The sequence below is a fragment of the Oryctolagus cuniculus genome, chromosome 14 (genome assembly GCF_964237555.1).
Source record: "Oryctolagus cuniculus chromosome 14, mOryCun1.1, whole genome shotgun sequence".
Lineage (NCBI taxonomy): Eukaryota > Metazoa > Chordata > Mammalia > Lagomorpha > Leporidae > Oryctolagus > Oryctolagus cuniculus.
The window spans coordinates 19,779,479-19,793,571 of record NC_091445.1 but is presented as its reverse complement, the minus strand read 5'-3'; the positions used below and the strand labels follow the sequence as shown (position 1 = coordinate 19,793,571).

The following is a 14,093-nucleotide window of genomic DNA, read 5'->3' as shown; positions in this document are numbered from 1 at the left end:
TTAATAGAGTTATCCTTGTGATAGTCTTAACATTTTTCCCAGTATCTTTACCAAAACACTCAAATCCTATACTGCAATTTTAATATACACAGGCATCAGATCCTTAGAAGTCTCCGGAGTTTGCCTGAATCTCACACCCAGGAAGCTGATTGGTGACCTCGAGGAGATGTACAGGAGCCCTGTGCTTTAGCAAACAGCTTATAAGGTGGTTGTGGGAGCAGGCGCTGTGGCACAGTGAGTTAATACCCTGCTTGGGACACTTATATCCCATATCCGAGAGCCTAGGTTCATGTCCCTGCTACTCTGCTTCCAATCCAGCTTCTTGCTAATGTGCATACTGGGATATGGGGCACCTGGATGGAGTTCCTGGCTCCTGGCTCTAGCCTGGCCCAGTCCTAGCTATTGTGGGCATTTGGGGAGTGACAGATCTCTCTCTCTAACCCTCACTTTGCTGCTCTGCCTTTCAACCAAATAAAAATAAGTAAATAAGCATTGTAAGCAGTTGTGCAGTGTTTTGGTCTCCAGATTAAACTCAGTGACACTCCTGACTCCCTAGAAAATATAAATGCCCAACATCTTGAAGCACATCCAAGAACGTGTTCAGAATAAGGGCAAAGGGCAGAGATACCAGGTTACACAAGAAGATTTGAAAGGACAAAACTATTTAATCCAGAACATATGGCAAGATGAGAGATGTGTACGTCAGCAGATGTTAAAATGCAGGGGAGATATGCCAGTTCAAAATATCCTAAGGAAAAAGTAGGTATGTTGGTTCAGGTAACAAAGTCCAATCAAGGATCCTGGATTTGGGCACGGCTGGTACCAGGAGCTTAAACTGTGGCATCAGACTTGGGCTTTCTTCTACCATCTCTGGCTGTCCCCTCTTCCTCCTCAGCCAGCTTCTACTCTTCTAGAACCCTTGTGAGCAAAGAGAACTTCCAACATTTCCAACCAAAGTCCTGACTCAGTGCTTCTTAATGGCTCCACTTTGGCCAAATCCCCACCCACCTCTACCCCTGAAGACCACATGATTCTTCAAGGAAAACTTAGGTGCTGTTCTCACCAGAAGGGGAATGAATACCAGGCAGGCAAACACAACAAAAGCCCCACACCAACTTCAGACGTGGGGTGAGCTTTCATGTGGACAAGCTGACCGGTTTCTGTGGGGTTCCAGAAATGAGAAGTAGACCTCCCACTGAATGAACCTTACAGGGAAACAGATTTCAGCTGTCTCCCAAAAAGAACCCTTCCGCAGAACCGTTAGTAGTTGAAACAGGCTGCCTCAGGATGTGCCAAGTACCAGGTCCTACCACATGTTCAGGTAGAGGCCAAACACATGGGCCGCTGTCAGGGAATTCCTCTGATAAGTGGAGCTTTGACTATACGACCCGTAAGGTCACTTTTTGACTCTACAATTATATTATCTTTGTTAATTTCCACAATTCAATTTGCAGTACAGGATAAACAAACCAACCTAATTAGATCTGGAACTTCTGCAGGCTATCACAGGTCACGTAATGTAAAACACATGGCTTTAGCCATTATGTTTTCTGAAGTCACCCAGCAGACCTTGTCCTTAACAAGGTCTCCATGTTATTAGTTTTCCTCATGGCTTTCCCAGCCTCCTACTTATCACACAATTGCTTTTCGTTCTCCTTTAGATTGAGGTGGTGGGAGAATGAAGGAGCCTTCTCCTTTCTGCCTTTCTCCTCTTAAATCTTAACAACAGGTGGATCCTTGTTGAAATGACCTTGCTGTGGCTGGCGCAGTGGCTCACTAGGTTAATCCTCCGCCTGCGGGGCCAGCATCCCATATGGGCACCGGGTTCTGGTCCTGGTTGCTCCTCTTCTGGTCCAGCTCTCTGCTGTGGCCCAGGGAAGGCAGTGGAGGATGGCCCAAGTGCTTGGGCCCCTGCACCCGCATGGGAGACAAGGAGGAAGCACCACGCTCCTGGCTTCGGATCGGCATAGCTCCAGCCGTTGCAGCCATTTGGGGAGTGAACTAACAGAAGGAAGACCCTTCTCCCTATCCCTCTCTCTCACTGTCTGTAACTCTGTCAAATACATAAATAAATGACCTTGCTTATACCTTTACCTTTAAGCGTAGCTTTCAGTTTGTTGTTGAAAAGTCTGCGCAAAACGAAAGAGAGAGCCACAGATCACAGCTCTGGACAAAGTCTGCGAAAGCAAGTTTTCAAAGATGGAAGCATGAGATTTTTTTTTTAAGATTTATTTATTTATTGGTAAGTCAGACTTACACAGCAAGAGGCAGAGAGAGGTCTTTCATCCGCTGGTTCACTCCCCTGTTGGCCACAACAGCCGGAGCTGTGCCGATCCAGGAGTTTCTTTTGGGTCTCCCACGCGGGTGCAGAAACCCAAGCACTTGGGCCATCGTCTACTGCTTTCCCAGGCCATAGCAGAGAGTTGGATTGGAAGTAGAGCAGCCAGGACTTGAACTGGCTCCCATATGGGATGCTGGCACTGCAGGAGGCGGCTTTACCCACTATGCCACAGTGCCAGCACTGAGATTTTTTTAATTTGCTATTAAAATTGAACATAAATTAATTTAATATGCTGAAACATTGTTAGAATTACAGGACAAAAACTACTTGAACCTAATGAAGAAATAGATGCATTTCTGTTAAAATACCAAACTTTAACAAATGGTGAATAGATTCCAATAGAGGATATTCTTTCACAGCCGAAAGCATCCCCAGCACACACACCCACTGCTGAAACTGGAACTGCCGGGTCACAGAATACAGCCCACAAATAACACTTTGTGTGGGCTGTCCATCCTTAACAATGAACGATGTTTTTTCTTTTTCAGTGAACGTGGTGTCAATGCTACAGGAATTTTGGGAAAGCAAGCAGCAGCAGGGGGCTGCATTTCCAAGTGAAGGCGTGGTGGTCTATGAGTCATTGCCGTCTTCTGGGCCTCCCTTTGTGAGTTATGTGACCCTCCCAGGGGGGAGTTGCTTTGGCAATTTTCAGGTAAGAAGCAGCCATCAATTTGTCAGTGGAAGCTACTTGGGGAAAAATAGAGTAAACCCTTTCGTAAACTGGTCGTATTCTAAGTTTTCTTAGATTTAGTGAAAAAACTTGTGCCGGCTTCTATTACATATCCTGGATATTTGGCCAATTGTGCCAATTTTCTTAGATGGAAGTGTTTTATATTAAGATGTACCCTGATATTTCTTTTTGGGAAATGGATTTTATTTCACATCATTTTAGTTTCCAGACAGCTGTTGTCCTTTCCTACAAAGTATTCTGGGATAAAATTTAAATAACAACAGGACAGTGGCAAGGCCCTTCAATCAGAGTCCTTCCAATGGTAGAACGTCTCCACTCTGATAAACTTTGTAATCAAATATGAATCATTCTGAGTATCACATACCGAAGCCTGGAGAATCTCAGGGGGGGTTGAAGCTCCTGGGCTAAGCCCAAGTTCTGTCTTGGGAAACTTGTTTAAGTACCCAGTTTCTCCAGCTTTGGGATGGGAATCCACGGGGTTGGTTGGAAGTCACATGAAGTAGACATGCCATGTGATGATCATGATTATGATGTCTGGCACATAGTAGGTGTTCCAAGTATTGCTCTTAGAACTATTATGAAGCCTCTTCCAGTCAGTCACATCTTTGTTTACGATGGCATGCAAATGATGATATATTTGTAGGTAGGTGTAAACAATGATACATTTCTGCTCACACAAAAACATTTGTCTACATTAACTGTCAACATCTAGTTATCCAGTGAGTATGGAAAATGCTCAGGAAGTAACTAGGAAATATCACATAGTAGGCCAAGAACTGAGGATCTGGTCCGTACTCTGAGGAAATCCATGTACAAAAATGTTACAGTAATTACCTAGAGTTACGTGAGGGTCAATGAAAACACGATGAAAGGTACTTGTACATTTACCAAATCCTGTGAATGCCAGAAACCATCTCTCAATTTTCGGTTACTGGCAAAGATGCCTGTTTTGTAGCTGATGAACCCTGTGGACTGCTAAGCAATCCAGAGGCAAACTTTGAGTGTTGGAGGTCAAGAGAACGTAATGCCATAGGATTTTCAGGACTCAGCCAGTGTGTGGTATTATTTCTATTTCTACCTTTACTCTTCCTTTGACCTTAGTGCTTCACTCACTTATTCTGTCCTGTTACTGGGTGTGTCTGTTTTACGTTGTCACTAATCCCTTGTGGGGCAGTGGTACAGTTGATAAACAGACCACAAATCTGTGCTACGTCAGGAAGGCCAAGGAAGGGTTTGCAGGAAATGCAGATGGGAGCTGAGACACACGCTTGAAGGTGCCTTGGCCACACAGAACAAAGGGGAGATGACATTGCTGGCGTAGGGAACAGCGTGTGTGTGCAAAAGCATGGAATGAGTAGAAAGCACAAGAATTTTCAGAGCTGTGGGAAGGTGGCAATGTATGTGGCAAGGAGAGTTAGGCACTTGTATCAAACCACGAATGGCAAAGGACAAAGGAATACAGGTTTTAGTCTCAATAAAATCAGAACCCTTGAAACGTTCTGAGCAGGTGAGTGATACATTCAGATGTGTGTCAAAGATTCCTCTGGCAGTGGGCTCACAGGCAGCGAGTGATGGGTGCCCGTGGAGATGTGCTGAGTAGCAGCGCATTCAGGACAAGGTCAAAGGCCTTCATTAGACCAGGGAGTGATAGCTCAGTTCTGGCTTTGACCACTGGTCAAGGAACATGGGAAGAGAACAGGGTCCATGTCAAGTGCCTGGAAGCCCCCAGTAGAGAAGTGCATTAGGCCAGCAAGTGTGGGTCCTGAAGCTCAAGAAAGAGAGGTTATTTGGATTTCTCTCATTTGTTTTTAATTTAAGCTTTATTTATCTGAAAGGCAGAGTTAGAGAGAGATAGGGAGAAAGAGAAAGAGATTGATCTTTCATCTGCTGGTTCAGTTCCCAAATGGTCATAGTGGCCAGGGATGCGCCAGGCCAAAGCCAGGAGCTAGGAGCTCCATCCAGGTCTCCCACGTGTGTGGCAGGGGCCCAAGTACTTGAACCATCATCCGCTGCCTTCCTAGACACATTAGCAGGAAGCAGGATCAGAAGTAGAGCACCCGGAACTCAAACCAGCACTCTACCATGAGATGCTTTAACCCAGTAAGTGGCTTTTTGGATACTATATTTATGCACTAATCTGTTTTTTGAAGAGATTGAATGTATATGCAACTTTAGGGAAGCTGATGAAATGTGTAAAAACTGGCAAAGGTTCTTCACAATATACTCCCAACTGTATTTGAAAAGAGAAATAAGAGGGGCCTCCGCTGTGGCGCAGTAGGTTAATGCTCCACCTGCGGCACCGGCATCCAATATGGGCGCTGGTTCTAGTCCCGGCTGCTCCTCTTCCAATCCAGCTCTCTGCTGTAGCAAAAAGAAAAGAGAAATAAGAAAGACATATCTTTGGCGTTTCCAATTAAGGAAAAAAAAAAGACATCAAGTGTGATAGAAGGAATGCATTTGTAGGAGATTAATATAAGAATACTACATAAAATGTTGCACAAAAAAAGTGAAAACTTAGATGGAAACTGTGTTGTCTTTGCAACTCTTCTATAAGTATAAAATTATTTCAAAATTTAAAGTAAATAAGACTCTGATGGTTCCCTATTACCTTCTCAAGAAAGTCTAAATTCCTTACTCTGATAATAGATTTAACAACCAGCCCAGCTTCTCCTTCCAGCTTTATCTCCCCAAACCCCACTCCTGACACTTGATGTTTCAACATAGCTCTTCCTCATTTATGCCTGGAGTTCTTCTGACCACTCCCATACTCATGCTGGGAATGGTTAATGAAGTCCTGTCGCCTCCTTTTCTTCATGTCTGCCCAGCATCCCAGACTTCACGCAGGTGTCACATTCTTCATGAACTTTCTCTGGATCCACCTGCTAGAAATCACTCCCAACTCTGATTCCCCAAAAGCAGTTATGCTTGTTTCTCTACAAGTGCTTAATGTTTTCCACCTTATGCTGGAGTCACATATGTGCATGTCTTGTCTCTGTAATAAAATTGGGTTCCTCAGGGACAGCCTCTAAATATTTAGGCTTCCCATAACTCAAAAACTGTATTTTTCATATGATTTATGCCTAATAACGATTGTTGAATGAATACCCAAATGAATAACAAATCCCAAGAACAAATGAAGTTAATGTTTGTTCATTCTTGGGTATAATCAACTGTCAAGGAAGATATTACTCCTAACTCTGCTAGGTAGCAAGACTAGGAAGGAAAAGTAACATTTAAAGTTGTTTTATTTCTATCTATGGTTAGAGTTTTAAATGTGAATGAATTTGAATGTATTGGTTTAAAAGAACATCTAGTTCTCTCTGGGTTTAATTTGTACATAATAACCACCGCCCTCATCCGCAAACTCCAACTTTCATGACCATGAATAAGCAGGATTTGGTTGTACTCACACCCAGGCATGCACAGTGTCTTCATATGTAACAAATACACTCATTATATGCTACCTAAAATGCAATGCATTTGACAGGTCAATGAATGGATCTAGAGGCTAGGAGTCTAAGAACTTACAGAGTTTTTGTTTTTGTTACCTAGAGAATTATGAATTTCCACATCATCTCATAAATTTTGACCCCAAGTGATAGGATGTCCCTCAGGCAGCAGATTCAACATCCTCCTTGTGGTCTTTTCAAAAACAGAAAACAAAAGGGAAAGCTGAACTCTTCAGCAGGGGGCCTCTGGGTGATTTCTCTGACCACTTCAGGGTCTCCCTTTCCGTGTGTTTAAATCATCATATTTTAAGGTTCTCAAGGGGATTGCTAACATCCTTGCTTTAAAAGACCCAGAATTTCCTGAATCAAATATGTTTTGAAAATGTGTTTGGGTGGTTAGCTGCCAAATCTGGCCCCCTAACCAACCATTTGGCCTTCCAGAATGTGATTGTAGGAAGGAAAACCAGCGAGCAAAAAAGAGAAGGAAAATTCCTCCTATAGCAATGTCCTTACCCTTTCTTTGGTCAGTTTAGAAACCATCTGAAATGCTATTTTCACCCTATAACATTTCATCATGTTTTTGCCAGCAGTTGGCCTGTGAGAGCCTAGATGCTCATTCCTGCAATGCCTTTCACATAATCCAATGTCACCCTTGTGCATTGCAAATCATTTCACGATGGATGATTAATGCCAAGACCATGTGCTGAGACGTGGAGAAACCATTATGCCAGCAGTAGCCTTCTCACTGAGCCGTGGACGTCACGTCCGATGGTGCCAAGTGATTGAAAATACTTGAAGTGGAGTACAGGACTGGAGGGCAGGACTAATCCCTCTGGTTTCAGGCAGTTTCACGAAAGCTGCCCCAGATTATACTCATTCATTCTTTAGAAAAGGGTATTCAGACTGGACTTGAGTTTTTTAGTTCATCAAAGGAAAGCAGTCCAGTCAAAAGCTCTGATGGACACAAACCACTGGTTTTTATACAAAGAAACCTCCCACTGAAATAAATGGGAGGCTTGTTTCCATGAAGACTAATTAAAAATTGTGAGGTCATCTTGACACACAAACTCAAAAGGGAGAGAGAGAAACAGGAGAAGAGAGAGGCATCCAACCCTCACCCTGCCTTTAACCCGTGCCTTTGTAAACTTTGACACTATAGAAACAGGGAAGTGAAAATAGGATTTTATTTTCAAATATGTGAATGATAAACAAAATACTCTATTGCTGCAAAATTATCTTTTCCACATTGTCACACTGAAACACATTAGCACTTTTAATATTAGTACTGTCATCATGCCTTTTATGAAAGAAAGTGTTTTCTATTATGACAAGCTATAAGTTGAAATTCATGCACTTCGGACGTTGTCTCTTTATGCCACTTTGGTCCAGGCAGTTAATCCTTCCCGAGCCACACATCATGACCATGAAAACTTGCAGTAATTTCCATTTTTCACAATAAGAGCAACACAAGGGCCTTCACATCAGCGTCTGGCTCCCCTCTTGGTGAACTCAGGGAAAGCCACTCTTGGTTTCAGCAGCTGTTTTTGCTTCTCAATCCAAAAGGGGAACTCAAGTATTTTATTTTCTTTCATATTTTGATTTAAAAGGTTTGCAGTTCAGGTCTTATTTTCAAGCCAGTGGTCTTCTATATAGAAGTCTGCTGGGGTGACTTAGGTGAATAAAATTCCATCTTTATTTTGAGTAAAAAAAAAAAAAAAGGCAAAATTTCCCTTGAGTGGAGTCCTAGTACATGCAATTATTTACGTGCGTGAATTATTATTGAATCGAAAGCATGCCTCCTGGCTACCACACTGTCGTGACAGCTCAGCCTTTTTGAAGTGTGAGACACTTACCCATTTGGGAATCACATCCTTTTTGCAAGGCTTTTTGGTGTTGTTAAAATTGCTGAAGAAAATAAATATAGGTGTGATAAACTCTGGGGCCTGGGAAGCTGTGCGATGCCAGGCACCCCATGGGGTTGCCAAGGCAAACAGCTGATTGACGTCTTCTCATTAGTAACCAGTGTGCAGTGTTGTGAGAAGGGCCCCACAGTTAGCCCAGAGCACACGCACTCCTCCGGAAGCTCGGTTTCTGTTCTCAGGCCAACCACTCTGGTTTCCCAACCCAAGTCACCACCTATAAGGATCCCTACAGAAACCACTTTCCCAAGGAGCCTTCTGCCTAAAGGCAGGATCAAAGTGTTTACTTTTGTTTTATTCCCCTTAAGGTGGCAAGCACACTTCACCTGCATTATCAAAACACGTGTTCTGTTCTCTCATGCATTGAATGAGACTTCTCAAAGCCCAGGGAATTAAAGGTATAAATCACAATAAATTAAGTTTATAAAATTAAGCTTTTCCCAGGAGAGAATGACTAAGAGAAAATTTGATTTACTGATATACTTGACCAAATGGAATTGTAATGCTGTTTTTGATGATGATTAAATAAGGCCTGGCCTTAACATTCCATACCCTGGATAGAGATTGAGTCCCTGCCATACGGTTGAGACGGTTGCCTCAGTGCCAGCCATTTCTATTTGAAACCACCCGTGACCTCTTCCTTGCTTCCAAGGTTATGCACCTTGATTGGAGGCACTACCTGCTGTGCACTGTCACTGAATTCTGAAGGAGGGATTTCCTGGCTGAAGCCCCCATGGGGAGGCAGCCTGGTTTGCAACTAATGAGACCCGAAGATATTTATAACCCCTTCCCATTTGAAAAGTCATAGCCAGCTAACGATCAGCCTTAAATGACTTGCCCCTGAAATCAGGAGTGCCGACTGTTTTAATGAGACCTTTTTTTTTTTTTCCTAGCCTCATTGCCTAACTTTAATCATTTCTTTTCTTGTTAAGCATAGTGAAGGGAGACACTTGACCTCCGAATAGAACAGTAGAAGGCAGTGAAAGGAATCCTGAGAAAAGGCTGCGCTTGCCACTGTCTCCATAGTGGTTTCCCAGCGCCTGGCATGTAAACCCAGGAAGATGCTCACTGTCTCCAGGTTGCGGAGCTAGGAAGTCTGCCTCCATCTCTCCTAAACGCCTCCCATCTTCCTCATGCAGTCAGAGCCAAGTCCTTTTACATCAAAGCCATTATAAAAATAAACCAAATTCGTGAGCCCTGATCAGTTCATCTTGTCTTCACCTTAGCTTTGAAAAAAAGAAACGGAAGGGGAGAAAAAGAGAAAGAAAAGAACTCTCAAGGAGCAGAGTACAACATGGGTTTGTAATAGTTACCAGGGTCCCCGGGCTAGGTATGTGCAGGGAATAGCATGCGCAGCGAGGTAACGAGCGGGGCCCAGGTGGTTTATATTATAAAAATAACATTCTGACCCACCATGTGCCTGAAACGTTTCTTTCAGTTGACAGGAACTGCTGAGTTTTCTCTGAAAATTGGACTCCCAGACCAGCCCCTCCCCCACATGCAGCAAAGTTCCCCCACCCCCAGCTCACACACAGCTCCAAATTGTTCCCAACGTATTCGCCGCCAGCCTGACCCAGGGAGAGAAGCGATATTAACTTGGGTGACTGAGTTTCGACGGTTGCCCTTTTTCACATCGCCATCTGGAAGTGGAAAAAAAAATGCTAATAGAGCCACAATTAGATCAATTGGAGCACATGCAGATGTGCAGATGTTCGTGCTTCGGCCAGGGCAGTCAAGGTCTTAAAGTACTGAAAGGGGGACTGTTAGCTCAGGGCCTGGCTTGTGGCAGTCTTTGTGCTGAAGGCTTGCTGTCAGGATGAAACCGAGGTGTGGGTGACATTGAGCAGAGCTGGCAGGCCATCCACACGAGCTCTGCAAGTCACTTGCTCAGACTCGGACTCCAGGTTGCAAGAGCAAAAATGTTTCCAACCACCTGAAGGACAGACGCAACCGCCTAAAGGATTCTCGGCCCTCAAAGAGCCTGTTCATTTGGCTTCACCACCTGCAAAGTCCTGGCTGGGGAGAACCCCGTGGGTACCACGTGCTATCCAGTGAATGCCACCTGAGTACCACTGACCTGCACTTGGCCCCAGGGAGGACGGCATCTTCCACTCTGAGTTCTCATTTCTCTGCCGTCTGTCACGTTTGCTGTTCCACTCTTGCTCTGAGTCAAGCCCTGTGCTCCTTATAGGCCACGTTTCCACTTCTGGGCTACCATAAGTAGGCACTGTGTAAAGGTGCTAACTTGGTTTTATGCGTGTTTGATCTGCAGACTTTTTTCTTGATGTATTTTAAGCATACATTCATATGTATATGAATAATTCTAGAAAGTCTATTGTTGAGTTGAAAGCAATCCTTTATACTGATGTCTTTCCACACACTTTTCTAAAGAAATTCTTACTACAGGTTGGAAATAGGTACAATAAAATCTCAGAACATAGCAGCTACTACTCCTCCCATACATACTACCTCTGTTCTCATACAGCTCATGGGAAAAAATCATTTATCCAACGATGGCTACCAGGAAAGTTAGTGTTCAGAGTCTAAATTGTGTCAACTGGGCTAGAAGGTGCTTCTGTCAACAGGAACACACCTATAAATAGTTTTCAAATATTTCACAACCAATTAATAATAAAACTAATTTTTCATTAGGCATTTCTAACATGTACATGATGACCAAAATTTTATTTTGATTAATTTAAGAACGTCTGTCCATCCTAAAAATTGACTAGCGACTGTTTTATTTCAGGATAGCCCATTGGCCCATAGTTAATCTTGCCTGGATCTTGGCATTGCATGGTAGCACCTTGGAGTGCTACAGTGGAGTGCTCATGGAAGAAATAAAAGTGCTGAGCAGTGGCCGGCGCCGCGGCTCACTAGGCTAATCCTCTGCCTTGCGGCACCGGCACACCAGGTTCTAGTCCCGGTCGGGGCGCCGGATTCTATCCCAGTTGCCCCTCTTCCAGGCCAGCTCTCTGCTGTGGCCCGGGAGTGCAGTGGAGGATGGCCCAAGTGCTTGGGCCCTGCACCCCATGGGAGACCAGGAGAAGCACCTGGCTCCTGGCTTTGGATCAGCGCAGTGCGCCGGCCACAGTGTGGCGGCCATTGGAGAGTGAACCAACTTCAAAAGGAAGACCTTTCTCTCTGTCTCTCTCACTGTCCACTCTGCCTGTCCAAAAAAAAAAAAAAAAAAAAAAAAAGTGCTGAGCAGAAAAGTAAAATTGAGACCTCTTAGTTAAGTCAACAGTGTATGTTCTTCCCAAGAGCCTAATTTCAGAAGAATTATCCAAAGGATTTTTTAAAGACTAATTTATTAATTTATTTGAAAGGAAAAGTGGCAGAGAGGAAGAAGCAGAGACAGACGGAGAGATATCCAGTCTACATTGGTTTACTCTCCAAATGCCTGCGATAGCTGGGGCCAGGTCAATCTAAAGTCAGGAGTTAGGAGTTAGGAAGTCTATCCAGGTCTACCAGATGGGTGGCAGAGACCCAGGGACTTGAGCCATCACCTTCTGCCTCCCAGGTGCATTAGCAGAAAGCTGGATTGGAAGCAGAGGTGGAGGTGGAACTCAATCCCAGATACACCTATATGGGATGAGAGTGTCCCAGGCTGTGCCACAACACCTGCCCACTTATTTTAAAATCTGAAACAGTGCTTCCCTTGGCTTTTGAGTAGAAGCAGTACTGTAGTGGGAAATTAGCATTCTTGGTGTTAGAAGAGGTAGATTTATCATGGAGCCAATGAAACGCCTGCATAGGCTCCATGCAAGTGACAATGACAGCTGCTTCTGCTGCTTTTATTTATTTATTTATTTATTTATTTGAAAGTCAGAGTTACAGAGAGAGAAAAAGAGAGATCTTCCATCTACTGGTTCATTCCCCAGATGGCCAGGGCAGCCAGAATGGAGCCAGGACAAAGCCAGGAGCCAGGAGCCTCCTTTGGGTCTCCCTCTTGGGTGACAGGGGCCCAAGCACCTGGACCAACTTGCACTGCTTTTCCCAGGCCATTAGCAGGGAACTGGATTGGAAATGGAGCAGCTAGGACATGAACTGGTGCCTGTATGTGATGCTGGCATTAGAGGCAGCGGCCCAACCTGCTGTGCCACAATACTAGCCCTCATGTTATCTTTCTTAAACATGGAGTCCTAAACTGAGAGAGCTCCAGGACTCATAAAGTCTGCCTCTGCCCCTGCCAGTTAAAAATGAGACTCACCTGAGGCAGACATTTGGTGCAATGATTGACACCCTTGGCACACTCACATCCGGTATCTGATTCTGATCCAGCTTCCTGCTAATGTAAGCCCTGGAAGGTGGCAGATGATGGCTCAAGTACTTGAGCCGTGAGTCACTGCCATTCATTTGGGAGAACCAGATGGAGTTCCCAGCTCTTGGCTTCATTCTGGCCCCAGCTGTCGCAGGCATCTGGGAAGTGAACCACTGGATGGGAGATCTCTCTTCCTCTTTCTGTCTTTCAAACAAAATTTTCTTAAAAATTACAAAGAAAGAACTGAGACACAACATTGACAGACAGGAGCAACTGTCCTCTAAAAGCAGTCTGAGGTCCGCCTGCTTCAGAATCCCTGGAAAGGACCCCACAAGGAAGTTCCCCCAAGATGCATCTGAGGAGGCTGGTTCAGGAGGTCAGGAGGGGCCCCAGGATCCACAAGTTTGACGAACTTGGAAGTGATCACGCTACGGACAGCCATAGTCAGGAACAACAGATCCAAGCTCCTGGCCTGGGCCTGCGGGTGATCATAGTGTTCCCTGTGGGTGCCTGGTGGCTTGCTGGTAATTCATACACCAGAATCAGGGCCAGAAGGAGCTGATCTTGGGGGGAATTTATTTTCCACTAAAGCTGCTGCTATTTAATATAAACGATGTTTACTCTTGAAGACTCATCGAATGCCTGCTAAAATTGTTGAGCTATCCTGTGTGGTAGAATTCCACAAAATCTCTTGGCCCCCTACTCAGTCAGGAGAGCCCTTGTAGCTGGAAGGAGACTCTTCCAACAGAAAATGATCTCAGGTCTGGTCACATCTGGCCTTGCTAGCTCTCATTTCCCTCCCCTGGAGCCCAGGAAAGCATCAGAAGGATATTAAGATAATTATCAGCACATTCCTCACTTCAGCTCTCACCATCCTCCCTGGCCTCCTGTTCTCCATAAAACCACATTTGTCATGAAGGGATGGGAAGAGAAATTTCTAGAGTCTCACATCAAATAACTCCTGACGGGGATGGTGTTAGCCTAGCCTTTAAAACACCAGCTAAGATGCCCACAGGCCAGCCGGGGTGCCTGGTTTGGATTCCTAGCTCCAGCTCCTGATTCTAGCTTTCCACTAATGCAAACCCTGGAAGGCATAGTGATTGCTCAACTAGTTGAGTCCCTGCCACTCATATGGGAGACCTGGACTGAGTTCTGCTCTCCTGGCTTTAGCCTGGCCTGGCCCCAGCAATTGTGGGTATTTGGGAAGTGGACCTGCAGGTAGAGCAACTTTCTCTCTCTCTCTCTCTCTCTCTCTCTCTCTCTCTCTCTCTCTACCATTCCTCCTTTCTGTCTCTCTGCTACGCAAATAAATAAATAAACAGCACGTGGAATCAGAGCTGGAGCTTTGTCTAGGGTACTATACTGATGTAAGGAATGCTGTGTGACCTTAGCCAAACGATACATGGGTGATGATTTCTATGAGGAGAGA

The 14,093-nt window shown here is 44.6% G+C and overlaps 2 protein-coding genes across 2 annotated transcripts in view; both read left to right on the top strand.

The window, feature by feature from the left end:
- The window catches only part of RIOK2 (RIO kinase 2), a 57,105-nt gene extending 54,258 nt beyond the window's left edge, over positions 1-2,847 (top strand). Inside the window, exon 11 of the mRNA XM_070056484.1 lies at positions 2,830-2,847. Coding sequence (XP_069912585.1) covers positions 2,830-2,832 — 3 coding nt within the window. The 3' untranslated portion in view covers positions 2,833-2,847. The remainder of the gene's footprint in view (positions 1-2,829) is intronic.
- The window catches only part of LIX1 (limb and CNS expressed 1), a 54,351-nt gene that overhangs the window by 17,397 nt on the left and 22,861 nt on the right, over positions 1-14,093 (top strand). Inside the window, exon 2 of the mRNA XM_002713928.5 lies at positions 2,830-2,993. Coding sequence (XP_002713974.1) covers positions 2,830-2,993 — 164 coding nt within the window. The remainder of the gene's footprint in view (positions 1-2,829; positions 2,994-14,093) is intronic.